Raw genomic sequence first — 27,873 nt, 5'->3', positions numbered from 1 at the left:
ATGAAGACCATGGGCACAATACATTGCTTATAAAAAGAATCTTCGATTTTATACTGAAAACCTTTTCAGCTGTGGTTTTTAATAACAGTACAGTTTAACCTATAAAAGGTCATATGCTGATAAAAATCCTAGTAACTTCTCACAAAAATCCATAATGAAATACTGAGTGCAATTAAGTTTGCAAGAAACTTGGATTCAGGTGGAGCTTTGGCTGCTCCCCGATGTAGCAAAATTTAGCTTTCAGATGAGGAAACATTTTGACTGTAAAGTATGCCAAATTTAAAATACCAAAGCTGCATAATTCATGCAGCAGCATTGTAGTTGTTTCCCACTATGGTGACAGCTGGATGAATGTAATTTAGAGAGGAGAGAAATAACATAGTTGATAGGATGAGACTGTGAAGGCCAGTTAACAATCTAATGTAAGATTGCACTCCTGGGTTTAATTCCCAAACCACTGGACCTGCGCAGCCTACCCTCAAACTGAAAAGTGAAAACTGCAACCTTTAACAAATATCCCATTTTCATCATTGGGACAGCCTGTAGCCAGCTGATAAGACCATAAAGGAGTACCAATGATAAAAGAAAATTGCACTATGCACTGTAAGAGCAAGGCACATCAAACAAGGCTTAGATAAAGCACCCCATGGCCATTTTTTTAATGTGCAGAGGCTTAATACACATGATGCTGCAGTGTTTTAATTAGAGCAGCTGCCCAGAAAGGGCTCTAATTAAAACACCTCTCCCACACCTCTGAGCATGTGTATAGGCAGCAAAGTAGTCTTGTTAAGATTCTCCAGATCCAAGTTATTCTGGGAAGATTGATCACTGCCTGAATAGTAGTGAAATACTAAGAAAGGCATTTCAGTAACCTCACACACACCAAAGAAAAGTCTGTCAAGAGAAATCTCCTGGGAAGTCCAGCATCTTGGAGGTATTGAACGACAGTAGTAAGAAAGGAAACTGTTGCAGTACGTGGGGGCCTGCTCAAGACTTCTACCCCTTCAGTCCCTTATGAGGCTGTGTGGGTAGAAAGCCAACTGAGCAGCCATAAAATGGTCACTTTCGGTGCCTGTAAATGCGTGGTACGCCCAATTAATTGAGTCTGCTGGAGCGTGCCATTTAGTGAACACTAGCAGCCTCCACATCTCACGTATTCATTATCTCCACACTTCAAAATGGTGGTGGGGTGCATTGAATACGCTGTAGTTAAAGTGCCCCGTTACCATTTTGAAGCGCGGGATACAGAATATACAAGATGCTGCAGCCACTTTAATTAGAGTGGCTCCCAAGAATCACTATAATTAAAGCACACCCCCCACGCCCACCCCCAGAGCATGTGAAATGATGTCCCTAGATATAACACATAATATAATACATCCTGCATCTTGTATAGATGGTCTCTGAACAAGCCTTGTATAGTACAATGGGCATAATGGTGATAATGAAATGCATGAAGCAAGTGAGAGTAGGGCTCATAAGCATTTCGTTATTTGGCTAAAACACAGGAGTCCCTCTCCACCTCCCTCCCCAACATGCACACACTCTTGTTACTTAATTCCAAAAGGTATGAGTTTTTCCTGGATGCAATATCATGGCTTACAGTCATCTAGGGTACGTGTATACAGTCACATACCTGCCAGGCCAGAATGCAACCTACTGAGCATGCTCTGTAGCTGTGTGGATACTCTAGGCTAAATTCTATTCTACTTATTAGGTACATAAGTGGACTTAGGTGCTTAAGTGCAATTCTTTTCCACCCTGCTCAAGCCCCTGAAAAATTGCTAATGTAAAAAGCAGATGGATCTTCCTCCACCTCACTGTTCGTGATTCAGTCTTCAGGATCAGATGACAGACAGTATCACAGTACAATATGGATTTTCAGGGACTTGAGCAGGATGGAACAGACTCATACTTAGGCAGTTAAATCCACTTAGACATCCAATAGGTGGAACAGAAGCTGGCCCTTCGTGTCCACATTGCATATAGCATAGGATTGCAAACTGTGCAAGTGACAGCAATGGGTGTTATATGACTGGGTAAGTGCCATTTGGTGCATGAAGTGAGAAAGGGTTCTGTCCACTCTGACTTTTCCAAACATTGTGATCCCTGGTAACTGTATTTGAGCCAAATCCACAGGGTTCAAATTATGCCACTCCTTTTCTAGCACAATGGTTTGTATAGACCAATATACATGATGGCTGTTCTGACTTGGAGTTGGGGGGTGGGAAAGAGGTGCTGCCATCTTGCCTAAACACATAGGTTGTTGCTACTACTTCCTCTTTTAATAGATGTGCATATATAAGAGGTGCATAATTGCTTCAAAAGTAACTTGCTTAAGGTGCCTGAAAGACTTTGTCTGGATTCTGCAGATTTAGCATAAACAAGCATTTTACTGGGGATGCTATGTGAATAGTGTAAAGTTAACAGGAAAAAAAACCTTTTTATTCTGAACTTGTCAAAAGCAATGCAGTATCAAAAACCTTATTAGTTTTCAAAAGAGGTAGGGCAACTTCAGCCTAATCATAGACAGGAGGTCTTCAAACTTTTGATGATGACATATGAAGGGCATTTCAACTGCTTTCTATAAAAGGAAAGTGCAGGAGTCTGGTACATATACAATCCTCAGTAGCATTTATGCTGTCATCTTCTCTATGGCAATAACAAAGTGCACAAATGGTGGATGATTAGAAAGGTCAGCGAAGTGCCGCATTCAATTAAAATTATGGAGGTTTAAAAAAATAATTGGGCATTGGAAAATACTATTTTTGCATACCTTTTTGCTGTAATTAGGAAATTCATGGAAAAAATAACATGAAAACAAAAAAGGAAAATCAGCAAAATGAGAATATGAAATATAATAAACAAAAATCAACCAAAAGTTAAAGCATCAATATTTGATGAAGAACAGTCATAAATGCAACATGCATGAGCCTGTAACAAAATTAATATTAAAAATAGTAAAAGTCACGGTCTGAATTTGGCTTCAAAGCAAGTGCTGTCACATACAGGAGGCTTCCAACCTTTGTAATTGACACTAGACCTTATTCTGCAAACGAAAACGAACTGGAGCACTTCACTCATTCAGACTTCTTTGTCTTCAACAGGAGTTTTGTGTATCTATGTAAGATTAAGCCCCTGATCCCAGGAAAACCTACATTTGTTTCTGGTAAATGCTGGCAGTTTTCCCATTAATCCCATTAAAGAAATAAGTTATTTGCTACTACCCTAATTGAATGTTAACGTATTTTAGTCCCTTTTTTCAAATCACCATTCTTGCCGGCATTTCTGTTTTGAGTAATGGGCACATGTATTCTCTCCAGTCCTAAAAACAGAACAGCAGTTAGCTATGTTCTCTTAGGAGACAAATACCTTAGTGAAATAGGAGAGAAAGGCCTGTCACTGCCTAGGGCTGAATTATAGTATTGCTCTTCAGTGTCCTTTTGTGCATGCTCTCTTCAAAATAACAGACAACAGCGTGACTTTTCTAAACACGAGGAGCACAAGGGTGCTGTGCTTCAGCATAAGTGGCAGTGGCAGTTTCCGTTCAGGAACAAGTACAGTAAAGCAGGTGACATAGTCCACTTCACTGAGTGGAAGTCTAGTCCCCTGGCACCTAAATCCTCTCTCAAAAGTGGGAGCTGAAAGAGAGGGAGGGTGTTGGCAGGAACCAAGCATACCTACAGAGAGAAGGGGGGCCATATCCTGAGCTGGTTTAAATGGAGGCAGCTCTTCAGCAATAGATAAAAAAACAAATAGAGCTGGGAAAAAATTATCTCTGTGCTTAGCTAGTGATGTAAATAATTTTATCCCCAAATTCAGACAGTAGGTGAGTCCTGAATGGGGAACGGGGACACTATTGACCAGATAACGCACTACAGCAAGATTTAGACTCACTGAAAAAATGTGTTCTCAGGACAGTCCTCTCTGCACATGGAATGAAATGTCAGCACTATTTTGTTTTTAGGATAGTTAATGCAACACTTTTCATATGAATTTACCTCATTCCAGGCACAAACAAAGGAAGTTCTAGAAAGTTTACTCCCCAAGTTAAACTGTCTGATTTCATTCAGTGCACAATGTCTCTGGAGTTGTGAAACACTTCACTGGTCAAAAAGAAGGAAGGATTTTGATGATCCCTAAGCCTGATTAGTGGCATCATAATATTGTACACTGTGATGCCATGTAATTACTGTATCCTGATAGTCAATGCATTCCTGAACCCCGCTTCGAAGTTAATGGCATTGGCAGGTGTGCAGTCAGTGATTGTAAGACCAGAGTCATCGGCCACTGGGGAAAGTTAGAATTACCTTCCTGGACCTCTTCAGTGTGAGAGTATTATTATAACTTTGATTTTTCTATAGAGGATTTCTGCTGAATCCTGGGAAGGGGTGGGTATAATGTATTTTATTGTGTCCTCTCCAGGGGGAAAAGAAACATGCCCCAAAATTCTCTTCCTTTTTGCATTTTTTTTCCTTTTATGTGCTCTTTTTTTCTGTTTCTTCTGTCCTTTTCTTTTTCTTTTTGTTATCTGAGGTCAGCAGCAGCCAAGGAGTTTTATTTTATGGAAGGCCTGACGAGGGAAACTTAAGGGTTTGACTCCATACCCATTGAAATCTGTAGCAAAATTCTTACTGACGTTAATAAAGCGGGTCATTTTTTCTTTGAAGCTCTTCCATGTATAATGCACTTCTACATTTGAGCAAGAAGCTATCTGGTACTCCCTAACTCAGATGAAAATCAGAATTCATTCTTTTCCACCAGAGCTTTTCTCTATGTAGCTATCTGCAAAAGGAAACACATATACTTGTAAACATTAAGCCCATGTTGTCATTTAAATTAGAAGCTGACATTTTAAATTAGAAATAGTAAATTGCTTTGAACATTTGTACCAATATTTCAGGAAATTCTAAAGAGAAAAACAGGATAGGAGTTGACAGCTTTGAATAAACTGAAAGATATAGTCTGCTTAAATTGAAATAAATAATCAATTAGAGTCAATAACCTAATTTGCAAATTAAGATTTGTAAATGCAACATATGCCCCTGTACAGTAAGCGCCTTTTAAAAGTAGTGGAAGACATATAACTTCTCATTAAAACCAATGCACTGGGGCAGTATTTGTTTGTGATTTCTGTTGACCAGTTTTGCAAAACACAGAACATGGAAAGCATGAACAACACATAACCCCGGAGGCTGGGGGGCATGACAACCACCTGCAGGTGGTGGCAGCAGTGTTTGTGGCGGGGGCGTAGCAGTGGCAAGCAGGGACCGCCCACAGGCACAGCCACTGGTGGCAGCTTCAGCGATGGCCAATCTCGGGGGGGGGCACATGCCCCCACTACACATAACCTATGACAGAAATTTCAGCATAAATGATAACTGTTCCTCATCCAAGCAAGGCTGATCAAGTCTATTGTCTTGTCCTCTTGCATTGTCTGCACAATATATAGAAAGCTATGAGGCTTCTAGCAGCATTAGCTTTTGCAGAGATTTTCACTTGGTCTCTAGAGGAACCTGCTTCAGAACGTTATAGCCTGTTGTCACAGGGACTCTCTGGTGCCCTGTGACTATGATGACAGAACAGGTGTTGGTCACCACAGCAACCACAGCAGGTCAGCTGACAAGGAGGGGGCTGGGCTTGGCCTTTATAAACAGCCCAGGCTGATGCCTGGTTGGCAGTTCCTCTCTGGCAGCCTGAGGAGTCAGAGCCCTGCAGCTGAGTCAAGCAGAGCACCTGAGTGGCTGCACTGCACTGTGGTGTGGGGTGAGAGAACCCTGACTGGAAGGTTTGGCAGGAAAGCCAGGTGGGCCTAGATTATATGTTATAGCCAGGAGACTTATTGTTGTGTTACAGCCGATTGGTTTATGGTTCTGTTTAGTTCTGGTTATACCAGAGGACCGGGTGAGGCTGTAGGGGTGGAGGAGGCCCCATTAGGAGCTCCCCAGTAAAGTGGGGTGCTCCCAGTGCTGGACAGGGTGCTGCACTTTGGGGGTGTCCTGACCCAGAGGGATAGTATTGGGAAAGCTCAGTAGGGCTCCACAGTGGTGGAGGCCCCGGTGCCAGCAGGACACCATAGTTTAGGGGTGCACTGCCGCAATCCTGAGAAGGGGAACAGATGATTTTGGAGGGGCCAGGCACGGCTAAGGCCACCTGAGCCCCAATTGTGTAAGAGCACTAGTGTGGGCACCAGTCAGATGCCCGGAGGGTGCTCATGTTAAGACCCAGGAGGCATACGTGAATCGAAACCCAGGGTGAGGTGCCGTTATAAAGACGAGCCCAGTGAGGGCGACTGCGTGGTCAGAAAGCCCAGGGAGGGCAAGTGCGCCAAGAGACCGGGCCCAGGGGGACACCGTCTGTATGCAGAGGAGCCCCAGGGAGGGGCAAGCATATTGAGCAGGCCTAAGAGGGGCAGACATATTGAGTAGGCCCCACAGGGCTAACAAGTAGGGGCACCAGTCAGGGCGCTGGTTGAGTGACAAGCCCAGGGCCGCCAGTCAGGGTGCAGAAAGCAGAGGGGCGCTGGTTGCGTGACAAGCCTAGGGGCGCCAGTCAGGGCACTGGTTGCGTGACAAGCCCAGGGCGCCAGTTAGGGCGCAGGAAGGAAATTGACCAGACAACATCCAGTACATCAGCGAGGCTTGGGGCATGCTACAGGGGAGGTTGGAGGCACGCATAGCCCATAAGGCTGGGGTGCACCAGGTCACTCCCTACAGAACAGGGGACAGTATAAGCATAGCACAGTGTCCAGGGCAATAAGAGGCAGCCTCCCTTCTAGAACCATATAACAACAAGACGTGGCGGGCGAGTAAGAGGGTGCTGGATCGCCTATTCGGCACAGCAGGGGGCACTAGAGAGAGATCACGGCCACTCCTAGGCCCCACTTCCTGACACCTGTCATGAGCTCTTGTTGCAGTTTCCATAATGCAGTGGCCAGGGATGATCAGTGGGGCAGGGAAGGGGGAGGGTGCAATGCACTCCCCTATGATTCTTGCTCCATCTAAACTTCAAAACCAGCTGCCTGGAAGTGGGCAGCAGAATTTCTATTTGGGCAGTACTGAGAGAGTAAATGGACTTCATGGGTCACTGTCATCTCCCTGATTCCTGCTGTCTCTCTCCACTTTACAGGTGTTAATGACCCTGTCTCCTTTTTAATGGTCCTGATGTTCCATTATTCAAACTATCCTTTTTTCTACAATTTTGTTATCTGTTGGCCTTTCTTAGTAGTGTCTGTCTTCTTTATTTCACAGCCCTGCCGACTGTTTTTAGATTTAGCTAAAAACCTTAACACAAGTATGGTAATATTAACTCGGGTGTAGAAATGACTAACAGTGAAGTTATTGGAGGCACTGTCAAAATGCTCAAGAAAGCTAAATTTTGTTTCACGAATCTGAATAAGAGAAGTATGATAGCTGTAATAACGAAAGGGCTAATGACGCACTAGATTTTGACTCTTTCGACTACTTGTAGCCTAATTTGTTGTAGTTTTTTTTTAAACTAGATTTAAACTAGCACATTAGTGCATATTCCAATAGCTGTATTTGTTTTGGCTTTGAACTTTAAACTGAATAATATAGTGCTAGTCCCTTGCATATTAGTAAAGCATCTAGTTTGTTTTTAACTGGAGAAAAATGTGTCGTGTTGTATAGGAGGATGTGTCACACCATCTGCCCCACCCCCCATTCTCAAAATCCTAGGTCCACCCATGGTAGTGGCATTTAATAGGGCTCATAACTATGTGTCTAGAGCCTAGAACATGCTGCAGTGTGTCTCATTGCATACTCTGCCATGTGTCACTGACAAGAACACAGGGTGCATGGAAGTATGATTTTAAGTTCACACATTTTCCTGAGTGCAAATTCAAGCTACGGCCATTGCTTTGTACCAAATTAGCTGTCCTAAGCACAAAGGCCCAATTGATTTCCTTTCCCTTCAGTTACATGGAATGCCCTCCCATATATCTAAAAATACAGCAGATGAGTAGAATTGACAGTATTAAAAGAGGAGAGTCTTTGAACATACTACCAATTTCTACTTCCTATTTTGTGCTAGCAGGGAATCATTCTGGCAGAGATTCTTCCTGCTACACTTCTCTAAGTCCTACTCCTTGCTAGGTTTACTAAGCATGCAACCTGCAGGAACCACGCTTTCAAAAGTCTCTTTGAAGTTGGCTCTTTTCTTGTACTGGTACATGCATATCCACAAACAAGGGGAACAGGATGAAGTAGCTTCTGAGGCAAGTACTGTACCTGTAAAGTCTGAATTCAGAAATTTCACTCTACTTCTTTTGCCCTCTTTAGCCGGACCCTGCAGGCAGAGATATTTCCATCCGACCAATCTTGGAACACTGTGAAAACACACACATGACCATTTGGCTTGGCATTGTCTATGCCTACAAGGGACTGCTTATGGTATGTATTGCTTTTCCTTCATAGTTCAAGTGTTTGGTTGCTAAAAATACACTGACTTATGTTTGTGTTATGTTTGAATGGCAGTAAGTCACTGGAATAAGTCTTTTTTCACTGGAATAATTGGACCTATTTTAAAGTTAATTACCAGTAAATGCTAATACATAGATGTGAAACAATGTTCAGTGAGTTAGGACTCCATTAAATATAATAGTTAGCATTTAATTCAATGAGTGCAATGGAAACCAAAGAATTCAGCTACCAGTGAATGGGATTGTGAGTGCTAAATTCTTGTTTAAAAAAAAACCAGCCTAATATAATGTAAGCCACAACCCTACCTTTAGTATTTGTTCTTGGCTAAAGGAACCCAACCTTCCTCATGGATTATACAGGGACTTTGGTGTCCACCCAGGGCTATTCCACCATGAGGGCCAGGTGTTTAAACCCTAGATTGTGCAAAACTGAGCATCACAGTGCCTAAATTACTTGGGGGAGTCAGACTGTAGGCACTTATGAAAATTCAATCTGTTGGGGGGGGGGGTTCTTTCTGAATGCTATGAATCTGTATGAATAGCACCTTCCATGTTAAAGAAAATTGACCAGGACCTAACTACACTGGATAACTAATTACTGCTAAAAAATAAGTGAAAGAATTGAAGGGGCACCAGCTGTGTTGTTTTTTTTTTGGGTTGATAAATATGCAACACATTATATACACACTAGGGGTGTGCGAAGCAAGCCCTACTTGATTCAGATTTGGATTCAGCCCAAATCAGGGACAGTGATTCAATTAATTGATTTGGATCACTGTCCCTGATTCAATTCAGCCGAATCCAAATCTGATGATTCAATGCTGATCCAGAGAGTCAGCAATTGAGACATAGACACAGCTTTAAAAGTCTTTTCTATATACCTCGAGGTACCAGTGAGGCTTGTGAATATTGTGATGCTGGGGCACATGAAGCATCCCACAGGAGTGCAGGGGGATCCTCCACAGGCCCAGCAGCAAACCAAGAAGTGGAGCAGAAGTAATTCTGATCCATTTTCTGGATCTGCTGGGGAGCCTGCAGCCCTCCCCCCTCTCCCCCCCCCCCCCCCCCCCCCCGCTGCTCCCCTAGCTCAGCAGTCAACCACGGGGGGGACCCCGGGTGTCCCCGAAGACGCAGGAGGCACCACTTGCTGAGCCAGAGGGAGAGGGGGGAGGGGAAACAGGGGCCTGCCCCCCTGCGTGCTTCCCAGCAGACCCAGAAGTGGACTGGAAGTGCTTCTGGTCCACTTCCAGGTCTGCTGCCCGTGCTTCTGTGGGATGCTCCTTGTGCCCCAGCATCGCAGCACTCATGAACCCCTGCTACCTAGAGGTATGTAGAAAAAACATTTAAAGCTGTCTGTATGTCCAAATCTCCAAATCTTTCTGAATTGATTCAGAGGGTTCCGATTCAATTTAGAGAGATTAAAGGGTCCTCTGACTCGCTTCAGAGAGTCAAACGCTGAATTGGGCCAAATCTCCACTGAATCAAATCAGGAACCAAAGCTTTGCACAGCCCTAACACACAGTTCCTAACTGCATCAGTGCACAACTATAAAAACAAAACTATTACACTTCAGGGTAACACACACACACACACACACACACACATATGTATATGTATATAAAATACCTCTGATGCCTTCTCAGTTTGATGCTACTATAAAGAAACTCTCATTATTGATATGTGGGCAGATTTTGCCCTCTTTACATATTTGGTTTTATAACAGAGTTTTACAGACAATTGGTTAAAAGGACCATAACCTTCTTTATATTTAGTCTCCATTTCCAAAGACACCACAGACCAAACCTATTAAGGCCTAGCATCCAGCTGAAGACATTTTGAATTGTGCACTGCACTTTTTCGTAGGTAATAGGTCATCATTAGCGGTTTTATAATGTTTCTCTATAATTATGTTAATAAGAGTGACCATGTCAAAAGTCTTGTCTAAATTCATTTAGAACATTGAAATATAAAATTCATGAAAAAATGTTGAAGAGTTCAAAATTCACCCATTTTATTTAACTTTTTATAGATATAATTTTTCAAGAATGTTTTCAATAGAAGGTCTCATAACTTTTTATTACAGAAACAGGAAACACCTCACACAAAACAGGACGCCACTTAAAAACAGGCCGGAATGTCTGATATGCCCAGTAAAATGAAAAGGGTTTATTCCCCCCTCTGGATTCTGATGGTGTACCCTTGTTCATACTTCATTCTTTGACTGTAAATGATGAGCAATGGGGTTGCTTGGATAATCACTGATACTTTTTTCTACTGTCAGTTTTTGCACAATCAAATCAGAATTCCAATACAGGCATACCTCGGAGATATTGTGGGTTCGGTTCCAGACCACCGCAATAAAGCGAATATCGCAATAAAGCGAGTCACACGAATTCTTTGGTTTCCCAGTGCATATAAAAGTTATGTTTACACTATACTGTAGTCTATTAAGTGTGCAATAGCATTATGTCTAAAAAAACAATGTACATACCTTAATTAAAAAATACTTTATTGCTAAAAAATGCGAAGCGAGCAAATGCTGTTGGAAAAATGGCGCCGATAGACTTGTTCGAGGCAGGGTTGCCACAAACCTTCAATTTGTAAAAAACCGCAATATCTGTGAAGCGCAATAAAGCGAAGCGCAATAAAATGAGGGATGCCTGTATTATTTAATTAAAAACCATGCTAGTGACAATTAAGAGTTACAGATTTGTATCAAGCTGATTGTTTGGCTACTGAGAATGTTGCTAACTCTCTTTTTCACATCACAAACACTATTTTGCTGCTGAGCAAACTTCCATGTATGTGATCTATTGACTGCTGAAAACTAATGCATTCATCCACGAGCAACATCCTCTGTGAGATGGAGAAAATTAAGACAATTAACAATAAATTTCAAATATACTCACATACTTCATCATAATCGGTATGCTCTAAATATACAATTTAGGCTGGTGAAAATAAATTCTTTCTATAAACACCTATGCATCTCCCAGAACAAGCAGAGCAGGCACCAGAGGCCTACATGAGGGCTGGGAGAGAGAGGAAGGTCCAGGGGCCTCATCAGGCCCATGCCATTCATCCAGCCCATAGACTGCTTTGGGACCCCTCCCCTGATTTGTAAGGCCACATAAGTTTGGCACCCTAAACTACTCTGCTAACTGTATGCATTCTTTAATGGGCCTATTCACAGTGCATTGTCACATTTGTGAAATTTTTAAGGCTAGGAATTGATCAATCTTTGCAGCTTAGTCTAACCTGGCTAGGCTAAATCAGTTTTGTAAGCAGACAGACATCCCAGAAATGCAGACACATGCCTGCAGTGGCTCAGGCTAGAAGCTGGGGGGGGGGGTGCTAGAGCAGCCCTCCCTTCTCTTACAGAGGACTGAGCTGAGGGGGGCAGGGCGAGGCCCCAGCAGGACACTGTGGTTAGGGAGGGCCCCCCCCCCCAACCCTGATAGAACATTTATCAGCTATGTTATAAGCATTTAACAGCCTTGCTCATTACAAGCTCTTCTTAAACAGCTTTTCCAAAGGAAAATGCATACCAGCCTCTGGCTTCTTTACTATTCATTCCATCCAGGAAGAGCGCGCACGCAAACTGCAAATGCTTCCTCAGCCTGATGAAGGGGTTTTTAAACCCAAAAGCTTGCTAAGAAAAATGTTTCCAGCTATTTAGTTGGTCTAATAACAGATATCAGATTTACCCAGAGAACCTTGTCTGCCTTTTCCAAAGGAAGAAATGCAGGGACATGACTATCTGAGGTGTTGATGACCTCCAAAAAGCCCTAAGTGGAGAGTGCCCTGTCTGCCTTACACAGCATTAGCTAGCAGACCACAAGCTGGCTACAGTCCCTGCTGTGGGAGAGAGGAGGAAGGGATCTCTGCTTAAGCAGTGAGTGGGAAGTAGTGGGGAAGGGGGACACGGGGAAGCCAGGCAGACCCTGCTGTGCCTGCAAGTCTGTGCCAAGCTCCAGCCAGAGAGCAGAGGGGAGGGGCCAGGCCCGCTGTGGAGTAGAGAGCCCCTCCCACCCCAGAGTGCATGCCAGGATGCTGTGGGTGTCTGATTTTTAGCTTGAACCAGCAAAGGGTCTGGGACAGACATTGCATAAACCGGTTTGAGCCAAATCAATTAAGTCTGGTACTACATTCAACCAGGTTTTATCTCAAACCAGTTTCAGACATTTTCAAACTGGTTTATGTGCACTGAAAATCTGTTCTTTTACAGGTTTAAACCAGTTTCTGATCACTTAAAACAGTTTGTGTAACTTCTGTCCCTAGCCTAAAGGAACAAGACTTTGGATAGTGCCAAGCCTGATGAATTGTGTGTAACCAACCTTTTGTCAGAATCTGTAACAGAGAAAAAACTGTTGCAGTGTATATATATATATATATATATAGTTGCAACTGCAACTAAACATCCATTATAAGGGTCACTTAGAGATATGGGGTAATATTCAGGTTCTCTCTCTCATTTCTTGGCAAATAAATTATACAATGGCTATGTAAAAGAATTCGCTGCAGTTCACAAATGCAGTATTATTGATTACAGCTACCTATGTTGTGTTTTCGAACCATGAGTGAATTACCTTGCTCTTATTCCTTGCTGCTAGAAAAGAAGATTCCTTTTTACTAGTCACACGTCTAGCTATTATGGTGCTCCTTTGTCATTAACATAGGTTGTTTTTGAATAGTCAGATGTAGGAGGTCCACAGGCACTTATATTTTTCAACTCTTAATCCCAGGTGTTTCATTTTCTGTATGCAAGGCAGCTGCTCTGACACTAGATACAGATAACAGAAACCACTTTGATCCTTGTGAAAAATATTGTAAAGATTTCTGAGATACAAACCTCAGCAATCAGCAGCAAGATAAAAAATTGTTTAAATTATTTCACACAATTCACAAGAACAGCTGGCATGGATGAGTATGTAACTATCAATACAATAGTCAAGGTTGGCTCTAGTTGAAATGACCTATTGGGCACCAACAGAAGTGACATTTGTCATGTGAACAGCCCCCTGAAAATGCTCTATAGCCATGCCATGACACATGTATGACTGCAGCACTCTTTAAAAGTAGCCGATCATGTGACAAATTAACCCTCAACTATTGAGGGATCAGATAAATGTGATCCAAAGTAGATCTCCTTAGGGAACTTTTGTCAATCCCTGTGTGCAATCAGAGCTGAGATGATGCAGCCCAGCCCCACCCCCAGTGCTAGCTGTAGAAAGGGAGTGGAGAGACGGGATGGGGAGGGAGCTGTAGTCTGGGGTTTGCACAGCCTGAGCTAGGGGGATGGATTGGAGCCCCCTACATCATGTTCCCCCCAGCCCTCTCTCCCTCCAGCTTTGACAGGGGAAACCCCAGCCCACAGCTCTTTTCCCATCCCTTCTCCCCCCTCCCTTCCTGCAGACAACACCAGAGCCGGTGGGGGAGGGTAAAGGAGAGCAGCTGCAGGCAAGCTCCTTCCCTGATTTGGCTCAATTCCACCCTCCCCACCAGCACAACACCAAACATCTGTTGAATTGGGGGAGGGGAGGGGGTCACTCTAACTCATCACACTTTCTGTGATGCAGCATGAGTTCGAGCAGGGGCCTGCACATCTGTCAGCCCTCATTGATTTACTTGCACCAAAAATTAGGGCTGTGCAAATCTTCTGTCGCTGATTTCAATTTGGAGGAGATTCAGCCTAATTTGGCAGCCGTATTTCCAAATCCAAACCGAATCAGGAGACCCATTAATCTCTCCAAATCAGAAGCCTGCGAATCAATTCGGAGAGATTTGACCATAGACGTAGCTTTATATGTTTTTTCTATGTACCTCAAGAATGCTGAGATGGTGGGGCAAATGGAGCGTCCCATGGGGGCACAGGGGAGTCCCCCACATGCTTGGCAGCATACCTGCAACTGGACCAGAAGTACTTCCAGAAGAACCCCCCACCCTGCCAGCTCAGCGACTGGTGCCTCCTGAGTCTGGGGGGCACCTGGGGTCCCCCCATGGCTGATTGATTGCCAAGCCAGGGGGACATGAGGGGCTCATACCCCGCACAATCGTTGGTGGACCCAGAAGTGGACCAGAAGTACTTCCAGTCCACGTCTGGGTCTACCGCCAAGCAAGCAGGGGACCCCCCCGCCCCCCCGTGCTCCGGTGGGATGCTCCATCTGCCCCACCATCTCGGCATTCATGAGCCGTGCCTGGTACCTTGAGGTACATAGAAAAAACATATAAAGCTATGTCTGTGACTGATTTGCCAAATCAGAATTGAATCTTCAGATTCAGATTTGGCCTAATCAAATCAGGACAGCGATCTGAATCAATTAATTGAATCATTGTCCCCTGTATCAGGATGAATCTGAATTAAATACTGCCCACTTCACACACCCTTACCAAAAATATTTAAGTAACTTCTTGTCTGAGAATACAAAAACCTACGTCCCCCCCAAATCAGAAGTTTATACTTGAAAATGCTAGCATGAGTACATTGATAATTATGAACACCACCACCAAAAATGCAGATTTTTACAAAGCAGCAAAACCTTGAATAAGGGAAAGACAAATCCATTTAGCTGCTAGTTGCTAGGATTTGCAAATTGCCAACATACTGTAGACAAAAGGAAGCAAGAACAAAAGATTTTCATCTGCAGTTCTTCATAAGTGTACAATGGGGCATGAATAGTTACAATTGCTAAAGGACCTTGGTGACAACATGGACATTTCACCAGCATGGGCTTCAGTTCATAGTTCAGACTCAGAATAATAGCAAGATGGCAAACTGCACTTCCCAACTTTATCCTTGCCTGATGTCTTTGTGGATTTGCAGAGATCTTAGAATACCACAAACATTTCTTTAAGCATCAGGAAAGTAGTGCACATGGAGACAGCAGATTGCAGTACTGCGAACCCCACTGTGACAAAAATCATAAGGTGAACTATTAAAAAAAATCGAGAGATTAGCATGTAAATCATGAGATGCCATTTTTGAAGTGGGGGAGGCATTATTTGTGAAGGTGTTGGGGGGGTTGTGGGTGTGTGCATGGGGTTTGGAGCCAGGAGAGCGAGGGTCTTCACACATCCTCGCAGGATGTGGGGTACTGCGGGTCGGAAGTGAGAGGCAGCAGGCCTGGGGGGGGGCTGTGGCTTGGGAGTGAGGAGCAGACACGTAGACAGACACACAGAGACACAGACAGCACCCAGTTGTAAGTGGAGAGGAAGGGGTGGGGGGGAGGGAAGAGGCAGGGGGGCAGATTGAGGTCCCCACAATGAGGGAGGGAGTGGGGCAGGAGCAGGGGCTGGGGTGAATGGGGACTTGGGGCCAGGGCAGGTCCTCCAGTGGCTCGGGGGCGGCATGGCTTCCCACAGCAATGTGTACCCCCAGAAGAGGCATGGGGAGCATGTGCCCCCCCCATGGGGTAGAGGCTGGCTGCCCACTGTGGGCTCATGGCTCCCTGCTGCCTCTGCCCCAGGAGCTCAACTGCATGATGCCATTGCTGCCCACCAGGTGGGCAGGGGACACAGGGTGTGCTGGCTACGTGGTGCATCACCTGCCCGCCCGGTGGCAGGAAGCAAACTGGCATTGTGTGGCTGAGCTCCCAGAGCAAAGGCAACAGGGCACAGAGCAGACTCGGGATGGGTTTGCAACAGTTGGCATTATTGAGATTGCTGTGCCTGAATTATGGGTGCTACTTTAAGCACCCATAGGTTTTAAAAAATGACTACTCATCAGTAAGGACAAGTGCAAAGTCCTGCGCTTAGGACAGAACAATCCCGTTCACCTGTACAGGCTGTGGACTGACTGAACAGGCTACCCAGAGAGGCTGTAGAAATCTCCATCTTTAGAGATTTTTAAGACCAAGGTAGACAAAACCTTGGCTGGGATGATCTAGTTGAGGATGGTCCTGCTTTGAGTACCGGGTTGGACTTGATGACCTCCTGAAGTCCCTTTCAATCCTAATTGTCTATGACTCTATATATTACAGTTTTGGAACTATGGGTCTGCATAGAGTTATATCTACTTTATGAGAGCTGTCATTATTTATGGCTGTGCTTATATATGATACAGATATACTGAGTTAGTTAAATGAACACCGCCCCCTGATTATGACTGTAAATTTCCTACATAACCCTTTTTGCTTATATCACTGCACTGTAGCCTCCCTGACCTGCTCTTGAGTGTGCCATTTAACCATCCCTTATTTATTGTCCCACCCACACAGTTTGAGAAGAGTAAATCCTTATTTTTATGCTTTTCTATGTGAGTCAGGTGACCATGGATGGCTCTGGGGGCATGAGGGGAGGGGGAGGGGAAAATGTATCCCCTCTTTGATTACTTTGATCAACCCAAACCTTAAAACCAACTGCTAGGTGTGGGAGGGCAGTGGCTTTCTATTCAGGCACCACTGAGGGAATCAAGTGACTTCATGGCTTATTATAATCTGCCAGATTCCTGACTCTTCATTTCACAGGTGTTAATGATCCTTGCTCCTTTTTAATGACATTGATGTTTCACTATTCAAATTGCAATTTTGCTATCTGGTAGCTATTCCTGGTAATGTCTGTCGTCTTCTTCGTTGTTTTTAGTAGGCCTGTGTGAAGTGGCTAGTATATGCTTCTGATTTGGATTCAGCTGATTCAGGGGACAGTAATTCAATATGAATCTCCGAATCACACCGGCTCCATTCCCTGCCCGCTCTCAATGGCTGCCCCTGCCCAACCCACCCCAGCTTCTGGCTGTTTGGGGGGGCAAAAAAAAGGCCCCACTCACCAGGTGCTGCCAGGCAGGGGGTGATCCACACTGCCCCACACCACATGGGGGGCTCTGTCACAAGCCCTGTGACCCCTGTCCACCCCCCAACCCTCCCATGGATGCCTTGCCCACCACAGCTCCAGCCCTTAAAAAAAACAAAACAAAAAACCCGCAGACTCACCAGCTCCCTGCCTGGCCGGGGGGGGGGGGGGGGCATTCCCTGCTGTCTCCCACTGCCCTGCACTGCATGGTTGGGGCTCTGCCACAAGGCTCCTGAAGCCCCGAGGCCGCTGCAGGATCCTGTGAGGCCAGGGATTTGTGGGGGGGAGTTCTTAAAGGGTTGGATCTGGGGTGGGCAGGGCAGCCATGGGGGCAGGGCTGGTGGAATGGGTAGGGTTCAGGGGGCTCATGGCAGATCCTCCCATGCAGTGGGGGGCAGCGGGAATCGCCCCGGCCGCCAGGCAGCAGCCAGTGACTGGGGGCTTTTTTTTTTTTTTTTTTAAAGGGCAGCAGCTGGGGCAGGCAGGCAGAGCAGCCATGGGGGATCTGGGGGAGTAGGCAGGGATGAGGGGGCACTCAGAGGGGTGTGAGGGAACAGGCAGGGGATGGAGCCTGGCAGGGGTCCCCCCCATGGTCCCCTGTCCCCTCCTCCAGCCTCCCCTCCCCTGTCCCCTGCTTGCCAGCATGGAGTCTGGGTCTGGCTCTCTGAATCTTTTCCAAATCAATTCAGAGAGCTTCGAATCGATTCGGACCATTTAATTGCTCTCCTGATTCGATCTGGATTTGGAGATTCAACCAGTGAATCAGGCCAAATCTCCTCCAAATCAAATCAGCACCCAAAGCTTTGCACAGCCCCTAGTTTTTAACTGTAGCTAAAAACTTTAACTAACATGTAGTTATATTAACTTAGATGTAGAAATGACTGACAGTGAAGAACAGAAGGCACTGTCAAGACACTCAAGAAGACTAGATTTTGTTTTACAAATTTGAGGAACAGACATGCATTTAACCACGATGACAATAAATCTAATGAAACAATATCTTTTGACTATTTTTGACCAGTTTATGTTTTTTAAGCTTAACATATTATCTAGTAAATTAGTGAACATTCCAATAACATTGTATTTGTTTTGCTTTGATCTTAAACTAAATAATATAGCATTGGACTCCTAGTAAACTTTCTAGTCTCTCTTTAACTGGAGAAAATGCTTTATGCCCCACACCATCTGCACCCTGCTTCTCAAAATTCTAGATCTGCCCATGTAGGTGACCTTGAGTTCCATTCGATCTAGCCTTTCATTATTAGTGATACCGATGTGACTGGTTAGAACCTCTGCTTTCCATATTCCAAGGAATGCTAGATATTACTAGGTCTCAGAGTCCATTGCAACAGGCACACCGATACATGTCCAGGTGGTGTAAGATTTTCTTTCTCTGATATCAGCCATAACGTTATCAGATGTAGATTGTGTGGGGCTCCCACAAGGCGCCTTCTTATTCATCTCCTGAGTAGTCTACTGATTCCCCTTGATCTGCATACCGTATTGTGTCATTTATAAGCCAACCCTTCATATAAATCAAACCCATATTTTCAAGTTCAGTTTTAGGAAAACCAAGTTTTTCTGAGTATAATGTATAGCTACAAGTGAAGATTTTTCAACTGATAGTCTTACAAAATACTACAAAGAATCATTTACAACTTCTATTACGTAACCAAGGAAAAATGATGGTTTAAATGCACTAAAAATACTAAAATAAAAGCACTTAAAAATTGTGACCTAGTATTTTTATTAGAGAGACAAAAATACTGCAGGCCAAAATCTATTTCCCCTATTGGTATCTAAATGGATTTAGCTGCTGAAGTGTGATTCTGTTCCACCCTGTTGAAGTCCATAAAGTCCATTAATACATCTACTTCTGTAGCATGCTATCATCTTGGTCTTAAGACTGAATCACAGAAAAGCAGTGTAAAAGAAGAATACTTACCTTTTGTATTAACTATTTTTCAGGGACTTGAGCAGGATGGAATAGACTTGTATTTCATAACAAAGTCTACTTGGATGCCTAATAGGTAGAATAAAATCTGGCCCTGCAAGTATAAATGTCAGGGCGCTCAATTATAATTATATAATGCTCAATTAATATTATTAATATTAATATTATAATATTAATTAATATTAATTATAATAATATTATAATATTAATTATAACATTATTAATATTATAATATTATAATGCTCAATTAATCCTGCATTAAAATTTAGTGTCATTTTTATGGTTCCTGTGGAAGAAAAAAGATAGATTTATAATCAGAATCATACAGCATTGCTTTAATATCATTCCTATCTCCACACTTGCACAAAGAATCAAATGAGCACCCAATGAGTTCCAAATTATTTTCTTAATTGCTTTGACAACAAGTGCATAATTTCTTGTCTCAGAAAATAGTCTCCTGAAAGCCCTAACGTTTCTGCTTGACTTCTGTACTGTCTGTCACGTACTACTTCTATCGCACAAGTGCTGATCAATGTATGTTAAGGCCCAAAGTAATAATAATGCTTACCTGCTATAGAAAGATTTTTATGTGTGGATCCCCAAGTCCTAAGAGATCATTACCAATATCTGCTTTTAGAGATGGGCAAACTGAGATGAAGATATCTGAGATAACTGAGATACGTTTCACAAGTTCTACTCCTGTCCTCTTCTATTGTCTTCTCATATGGCCTACTACATAGCAGGCCACATTTGCCCTGTAATTCCTGGCTAAAACCCAATCATTTGTGGTTGGGTTAGATTATATATTTTTAGGAAGATATCAGTTCTCAATTTAAGCATTGCAAGTGATTTGAGAAACCACCATATCCTTTGACGACCCAATGATTTATTCTTGTCACTGTCGATTTTAATACGCATTTTCTTTTCAGTTTGGATTTGTTTAGCCGTGCGATCCTGTTACATATGGCCTATGTCATTCTGTAGCATACAACCTAAATTCTTAATTACTAGATGTATTGCCCTGCATTTGGCCATATTAAAGTGTATTTACCCTGCTTACCATACAAACAAGATCTCTCTGTGATAGAGAGATGTGTTTTCATCCTTATTTACCCCTCACCAATCTTTGTGTCATCTGTAAAATGTATCAGCAGTGAGGTTGCTCTTCTTTCACATTTTTGATGCAAACAATAAATAGTACTGGTTTAAGAGATGATTTTTACGAGACCTTCTTAGAAACATACCCATGCAATTATGTTTAGCATTGATATATTTTAGATCTATCATATAGGATTTAATTTATTTAATATGTGCTGTATAATATTAATTTTCAGTAGATATAAATCCTTGAAGTTACCAAACATTCAGAATGCTTCTGTTTAAAACTGTATATCCACTACTGCTCTGACAATGTCAGCTGGATACACTTTTGACTTGTACATTACCAAATAATTGTGAATGAAGTCCTGACTCCAGAATCCAATATCAGGACTGATCGGAAGCCAGAAAAAAACAGCTTGTCTTTAGGACTAAGTATGGACAGTCAAAAAGCTGGAGGCTGAATCGATTCAATCTTATAGAGTCATAGAAAATTAGGGCTGAAAGGGAGGTCATGTAGTCCAACCCCTTGCTCAAAACAGGACCACACCCAGTTAGATCATCCCAGTCAAAGCTCTGTCTAGCTGGATCTTGGAAACCTCCAAGGATGGAGATTCCACCACCTCGTTGGGTAACCTGTTTCAGTGCTTTGCTATGCTCCTAGTGAGAAAATTCTTCCTAATATCTAACCTGCAACTTGAGACTGTTGCTTCTTGTTCTGTCATCTACCACCACTGAGAAGTCCAGCTCCATCTTCTTGGAATCTCCCTTTGGGTAGTTGAAGGCTATTAAATCTCCCCTCAGTCTTCTTTTCTCTAGACTAAATACACCCAGTTCCCCCAGCCTGTCCTCATAAGTCATGTGTCCCAGCCCCCCACCCCCTCTCCATTTTTGTTGCCATCTGCTGGGCTCTCACTAATTTGCCCACATTTTTTCTGTAGTAGAGGGCCCAAAACTGAACACAACACTCCAGATGTGGCCTTACCAAAGCTAAATAGAGGGGAATAAACACTCTGCTTGACCTACTGGCAACACACCTACTAATGTAGCCCAGTATGCCATTAGCCTTCTTGGCAACAAGGCTACACTGATGGCTCATATTCAGCTTATTCTCCACTGTAACCCCTTTTCTGCAGAGCTGCTGCCCAGGCAGTCAGCACCCAGCCTATACTTGTGCATGGGATTGTTCCATCCTAAGTGCAGGACTTTGCACTTTCATAGTTTCTAGGGTCGGAAGGGACCTGAGTAGATCATCTAGTCCGACCCCGTGTCGTGGCAGGAAATAATACTGGGGTCAAACGACCCCAGCCAGATGTTCATCTAGCCTCCTCTTAAAAAACCCCTAGGGTAGGAGCCAGCACCACTTCTCTTGGAAGTTAGTTCCAGATCCTAGCTGCCCTGACCATGCAGTAGCACTTCCTGATATCTAACCTAAACCTGCCCTCTGCCAGCTTGTGACCATTATTCCTGGTCACACCTGGCAGTGCACAGGGGAATAGTGACTCCCCCAGTGCCTGCTGATCCCCCCCCGACTAGTTTATAACAGGCCACTAGATCCCCCCTCAACCTTCTCTTTTGGAGGCTGCACAGGTTTAGGTCCCATAGCCTCTTGTCATAGGGCCTGCCCTGCTGTCCCCTGATCATGCAAGTGGCCCCCTCTGGACCCTCTCCATGCTGTCCATGTCCCTCCTGAAGTGCAACGCCCAGAACTGGACGCAGTACTCCAACTGCGGCCTGACCAGTGCCACATAGAGGGGGAGGATCACCTCTTTGGACCTGCTCGAGGTGCATCTGTGGATGCATGACAAGGTGCGGTTGCCCTTCCTGACTGCCTCCCCACACTGCTGGCTCATGTTTATCTTGGAGTCAATTATGACTCCAAGATCCTTTTCCACCACCGTGCTTACAAAAGAGGGGAGTTCCGCAACCTGTAGGTATGGTGCCGGTTGTTCCTCCCCAGGTGCATCACCCTGCACTTGTCTGTGTTGAATCCCATCCTATTCTCGTCTGCCCACCCTTGTAACCTGTCTAGGTCTGATTGTAGCCTGATGCTTCCTTCCAGTGTGCCCACGTCCCCCCACATCTTAGTGTCATCAGCAAATTTGAACGGGGTGCTTTTTACCCCCTTGTCCAAATAGCTGATGAAGATGCTGAACAGTGCAGGCCTGAGGACCGAGCCCTGGGAGACCCCACTGCCCACGTCCTTCCAGGTTGAGAAGGACCCATCCACTACCACCCTCTGGGTGCGGCCCTCCAGCCAGTTGGCGACCCAATTGACTGTGTGGGTGTCGACACCACAGTCCCCCAGTTTCTTATTGAGAACGGGGTGAGAGACAGTGTCGAAAGCCTTCCGGAAGTCCAGGAAGACTATGTCCACTGCTACCCCTGCATCTAATGATTTGGTGATCTGATCATAGAAAGCCACCAGGTTGGTCTGACAGGACCTGCCACTGATGAACCCGTGTTGGTTGACCCTAAGCATGCAGTCCCCTGCTGGCCCCTCATGGATGTGTGCCAGCATAATTTTCTCAAACAGCTTGCCTAGGATCGAGGTAAGACTAACGGGCCTATAGTTTCCTGGGTCCTCCTTCCTCCCTTTTTTGAAGATGGGAACCACGTTGGCCCTCTTCCAGTCCTCTAGCACCACACCAGAGCACGACGAGTGCTCGTAAAGCTGTGCCAGGGGTCCTGCAATGACCTCGGCCAATTCTTTTAGAACTCTAGGGTGGAGATCGTCCGGGCCGGCTGACTTGACTACGTCCAGCCCCTCCAGAAGCTCCCTAACTAGTTCCTCGCTAACCTTTGGCCCAGGTGTGCCTCCCCCGGGGCCCAAGGGGGGCCCAGCAGGGAGGTGGCTGTTCTGGTCCCTACTTAGGAAGACGGAGGCAAAGAAATTGTTAAACATGTTAGCTTTGTCATCTGGTGTGACGACCAAATTTCCCAACGCGTCCTGCAAGGGCCCCACATTACCCGGGACCTTCTTTTTGTCCTTAATCTGAGAAGCTAGTCCTAATTCCATCTCTGCTTGGCCTTCCTAACTGCCCCCCTACATCCCCGAGCGACTGCAGAATAGTCATCCCTGGTGATGACCCCTTCTTTCCATTGGGTGTACGCCTCCTTTTTAGCAAGGAGACATTCCCGGATGCTTTTGGTGAGCCATGGAGGCTTGTGTGCTCTCCTGCTCCCTTTGATCCTCGTTGGGATTACCTTCCTTTGGGCTTGGAGGATCGCCTCCTTAAGGAGCGACCACTCTCCTTGGACATCTGGCTCCCCTCCCCTCTGGGACCTCAGTGCTTCCCCAACTACCAACTATCCTCCTTAGCTCATTGAAGTTTGCCCTCCTGAAATCTAGGGCTGCTGCCTTACTGCATGCCTTTGCCACCTTGCGCTAGATGGTGAATTCCAGCAGGCGATGGTCGCTGTCGCCCAGGTGGTCGAGCGCTCGCAGCCCCCTCACCAGGTCATCACCCGTGGCCAGCACTAGGTCCAACAAGGCGTCCCCCCTGGTGGGGCTCTGCACCTCCTGGGTTAGATGGAGGTGCTGCACTCTAAGAAACTACGTGAGCAGTCAGACCTGGCTGACTGCTCCTCCCAGCAGATGTCCGGGAAGTTCAGGTCCCCCATGACTACCACATCTTTAGCCTTCACTACCTCTGTGAGCTGACCTAAGAATTCCTGGTCAAGCTCTTCTCACTTGTCCTTGTTGAACCTCATGAGATTCCTCTTAGCCCAATCCTCCAATTTGCCTAGGTCACTCTGAATCCTAGCCCTACCCTGCAGCATATCTACTACTCCCCCCAGCTTGGTGTCATATGCAAACTTGCTGAGGGGCACACTATGTCATCTGCCAGGTCATTGATTAAGACATTGAACAAAATGAGTCCCAGGACCAGTCCCTGAGGCACTCCACTTGATACTGGGTGTCAACTAGACCTTGAGCCATTGATTACTACCGTCTGAGCCCAGTGCTGCAGCCAGTTTTGTATCCCCCTTTACAGTCCATTCATCCAGCCTGTACTTCCTTAGCTTGCCTGTGAGAATGTTGTGGGAGACCATATCAAAAGCCTTGTTAAAATCAAGGTAAACCACATCCACCAGTCTCCCTGCATCCACAGAACCAGTCTTCTCATCATAGAAGGCAGTCAGGTTGGTCAGGCATGACTTGCCCTTGATGAATCAATGCTGACTGTTCATAATCACCTTCTTCTCCTCCAAGTACTTAGAAATTGATTGCTTGAGAATCTTCTCCATGATTTTTCCAGGGACTGAGGTAAGGCTGACTGGTCTGTAGTTCTCTGGATCCTCTTTTTGCCTGTCTTAAATATGGGCACTTTTGCCTTTTTCCAGTCATCCGAGACCTCTTGATCACCATGCCTTTTCAGAGATGATGGCCAGTGGTTCTGCAATCACATCAGCCAACTCCCTTAGCACCCTTGGGTGCATCCCATCCAGCCCCATGGATTTGTACCAAATAGCCCTGAACCTGTTCTTTTGCCGCTGTTGGCTTCTCACCTCCCCAAAATGTGTTTCCTGATGCAGTAGTGTGGGAGCTGACCTTGCCTGTGAAGACTGAGGCAAAAAAGGCATTGAGCACTTCAGTCTTTTCTACATCCTCTGTCACAAGGTTGCCTCCCCCATTCAGTAACGGACCCACAGTTTCCCTGATCCTCCTCTTGCTACCGACGTACTTGTAGAAACCCTTCTTGTTACCCATCACATCCCTTGATAGCTGCAACTCCAGTTGCGCTTTGACCTTCCTAACTTCATCCCTTCATGCCTGAACAATGTTTATATTCTTCCCTAGTTATTAATCCAAGTTCCCACTTCTTATAAGTTTCCTTTCTATCATTTAGTTTACTGAAGAGTTCCCTGGTAAGCCAAGCTAGTCTTCTGCCATACTTGCTAGTCTTCCTGCGCATTGGGATGGTTTGTTCCTGCACTCTCAGTAAGGCTTCTTTAAAGTATACCCCACTATCCTGGACTCCTCTCTCCCTCAGACAGGCTTCCCAGGGGATCCTAACCATTAGTTCCCTGAGTGAGTCAAAGCCTGCTTTTCTGAAGTCCAGGATCCTTACTCTGCTACTCTCCATCCTTTCCTTCCTCAGGATTCTGAACTCAATCATCTCATGGTCCCTGCTGCCCAAGTTGCCATCCACTACTACATTCACCACCAATTCTTCCCTGTTTGTGAGCAACAGGTCAAGAAGAGCACCACCCCTAACTGGCCACTCCAGCACTTGCACCAAGAAATTGTCTCCAATACTCCCCAAAAACTTCCTGGATTGCCTGTACACTGCTGTATTGCTCTCCCAGCAGATATCAGGATGATTGAAGTCCCCCATGAGAACCAGGGCCTATTATCAGTAACCTTCCACTAACTGTTTGAAGAAAGCCTCATCTACCATTTCCTTCTAGTCTGGTGGTCTTTAACAGACCCCCACCATTACATCACCCTTGTTGCTGTCCCCTCTGACCCTAACCCAGAGAGTCTCAAGAAGCCTATCTCCAGTTTCATACAGGAACTCTGAGGAATCATATGGCTCTTTTACATAAAATGTAACTCCTCCTCCTCTTCTCCTCTGCCTGTCCTACCTGAACAGTTTGTACCCATCCATGACAGTGTTCCAGTGATGTCAGCTATCCCACCAAGTCTCTGTTATTCCAATAACATCATAGTTCTGTGACTGTGCAAGGGCTTGCAATTCTTCTTGATTGTTTCCCGGGGTCCATGCATTTGTGTACTGGTTAATCTAAGATGCATAGATTGAACCAATAAGCAAGTGAACAGACATTCAGTTTTAATTCCAAAAATGCAGACACATGCCTGCAGTGGCCCAGGCCAGAAGCCAGGAGGTGCCTCCCTACTTGGCTGGAGCAGATAACTTGGGCCACAGCTAACCCAACCACCCTCTGAGGGAGGCTTGCAGGAGAAGTGCAAAAGCACCCTGGGATGCTGGGGGACTGACAGTTAACTTGAACCTGGAAGAGATCTGGGACAGAAATTCAATAAACTGATTTAACGTAAATTAGTTAAGTCTGATATTAAAATCTATCCAGGTTATCTTAAATTGGTTTTGGCCATTTTGAAAGTGGTTTACGTACACTGAACTTCTGTTGTGTTACAGATTTGAACTGGTTTCCAATCACTTATACTAGTTTATGTATAATTTCTGGCTGCCTATACATGTGCTTGGGGGTGGGGGAGGCATTTTAATTGGAGCAGTTTCTGGAGAGCTTCTTTGATTAAAACACTGCAGCAACATGTGTATTAAGCCCCCACATGTTTAAAAATGGTTGCAGGATTCTTTAACTAAAGCTTATTCAACGTGCTCTAGTTAATGTATGCTAGTGGCCATTTTTAAACGCATGGGGGCTTATCCATGTACCCCTGTGGTGATACTAGAGTGTTCTAATTAGGACACAGAGCAGACTAAATTAATTGAATCTGCTCCAAAAATGTTCTAATTAGAACATGTTGGAGTGTGTGTATAGGCACCCTCTGTCTCTAGCTTAAGACGTACCTCTATGACACCTCAGCACAACCCCAGAAAATGCCAGACAGAAGTGCAGTGTGTCTGCTGCATCCACACTACCTCCCAAACCAAAAGCAGTATAACATATTTGTGCAGAATGGTATATGCAGGAGTAATCTCTCTTCCAAAAAGGCAGGACCTCTTTCTACTTGAGCACAGCACCAAGGTGGCTACATCTATTCATGTTTGGGGGTTAGTGGGGACAGATCAGATGTGTCATGCCTCAGTATGGGCACAGTACCCTCAGTTTTGTGACTGAGATGGAGGGGCAAGTAGTTAGAAAAATCATTATTTTGTGATCTGAAAGAAATCAGCACATTATTGTCACAGGTCTTATGTCTATAATGGGGGCGCTTGCATGCCCATATGGGGTAACAGAAGCACTCTTACACTTTATTCAGGAAACTCAGAATTAGTCTCAAGTTGCCCTTTCATCACCCGCAGAGTGAAAAGAATTCTGCTCTATTTGCACACAAGATATTAGGATTATTACACTGATGTTATTCTGAAATTATGGAAGTTGCTTGGCAGGCTCCCTATCCTCAGGCTAACTGAAAATAATAGCTCCATCTGCCTCCAACCCATCCATAAGAGGGGAATCATTCTCTCCGCAGAAGATCTGTAGGCATGCTGGGGAAGAGAAACTGCCACCTGAGAAAGAAGTTTTCTGTACTTCCTCCTCCAAATCATTGAGAGTGACATTAAATAATTTTGTACTTAACATCAGTACTTGAAGCATCACAGTATTCACTCTACAGCTGAACACTCTGCAATTTATCATTACATTCTGTGAGTCTGTAGGCAGTTCTCACTTTTATGTGATGGTATTCTTAAAAAAGGGACATTTGAAATGATTTGGCAAGTACAGTCTTGATAAACAACATTTTGAGACACTCAGCTACAGTCCCCCTCTTCAATTTCTGTCATTCATTGATCTGTAATTCAATCAAAAAAGAAAATCAAGTTTGTGTTAAACCTTATAAGCCTGTGCTGTGTAGTCCTGTTGTCCTCTAGTAGCTTACAGTGAATTTCTCATCATGGACCAAATTTTCCTTTCAGTC

At 44.7% G+C, this 27,873-nt stretch overlaps 1 protein-coding gene across 1 annotated transcript in view; it reads left to right on the top strand.

Annotated features, from left to right (window-relative positions):
• The window catches only part of GABBR2 (gamma-aminobutyric acid type B receptor subunit 2), a 989,086-nt gene that overhangs the window by 920,784 nt on the left and 40,429 nt on the right, over positions 1–27,873 (top strand). The window contains exon 14 of the mRNA XM_090039096.1: positions 8,301–8,411. Within this exon, the coding sequence (XP_089895222.1) occupies positions 8,301–8,411 (111 nt within the window). The remainder of the gene's footprint in view (positions 1–8,300; positions 8,412–27,873) is intronic.

Source organism: Crocodylus siamensis, chromosome 3 (assembly GCF_052110815.1).
Source record: "Crocodylus siamensis isolate JL-2025a chromosome 3, ASM5211081v1, whole genome shotgun sequence".
NCBI classification, from domain to species: domain Eukaryota; kingdom Metazoa; phylum Chordata; order Crocodylia; family Crocodylidae; genus Crocodylus; species Crocodylus siamensis.
The sequence above is the reverse complement of the archived record's forward strand: the minus strand, read 5'-3'. Positions and strand labels throughout refer to the sequence as shown.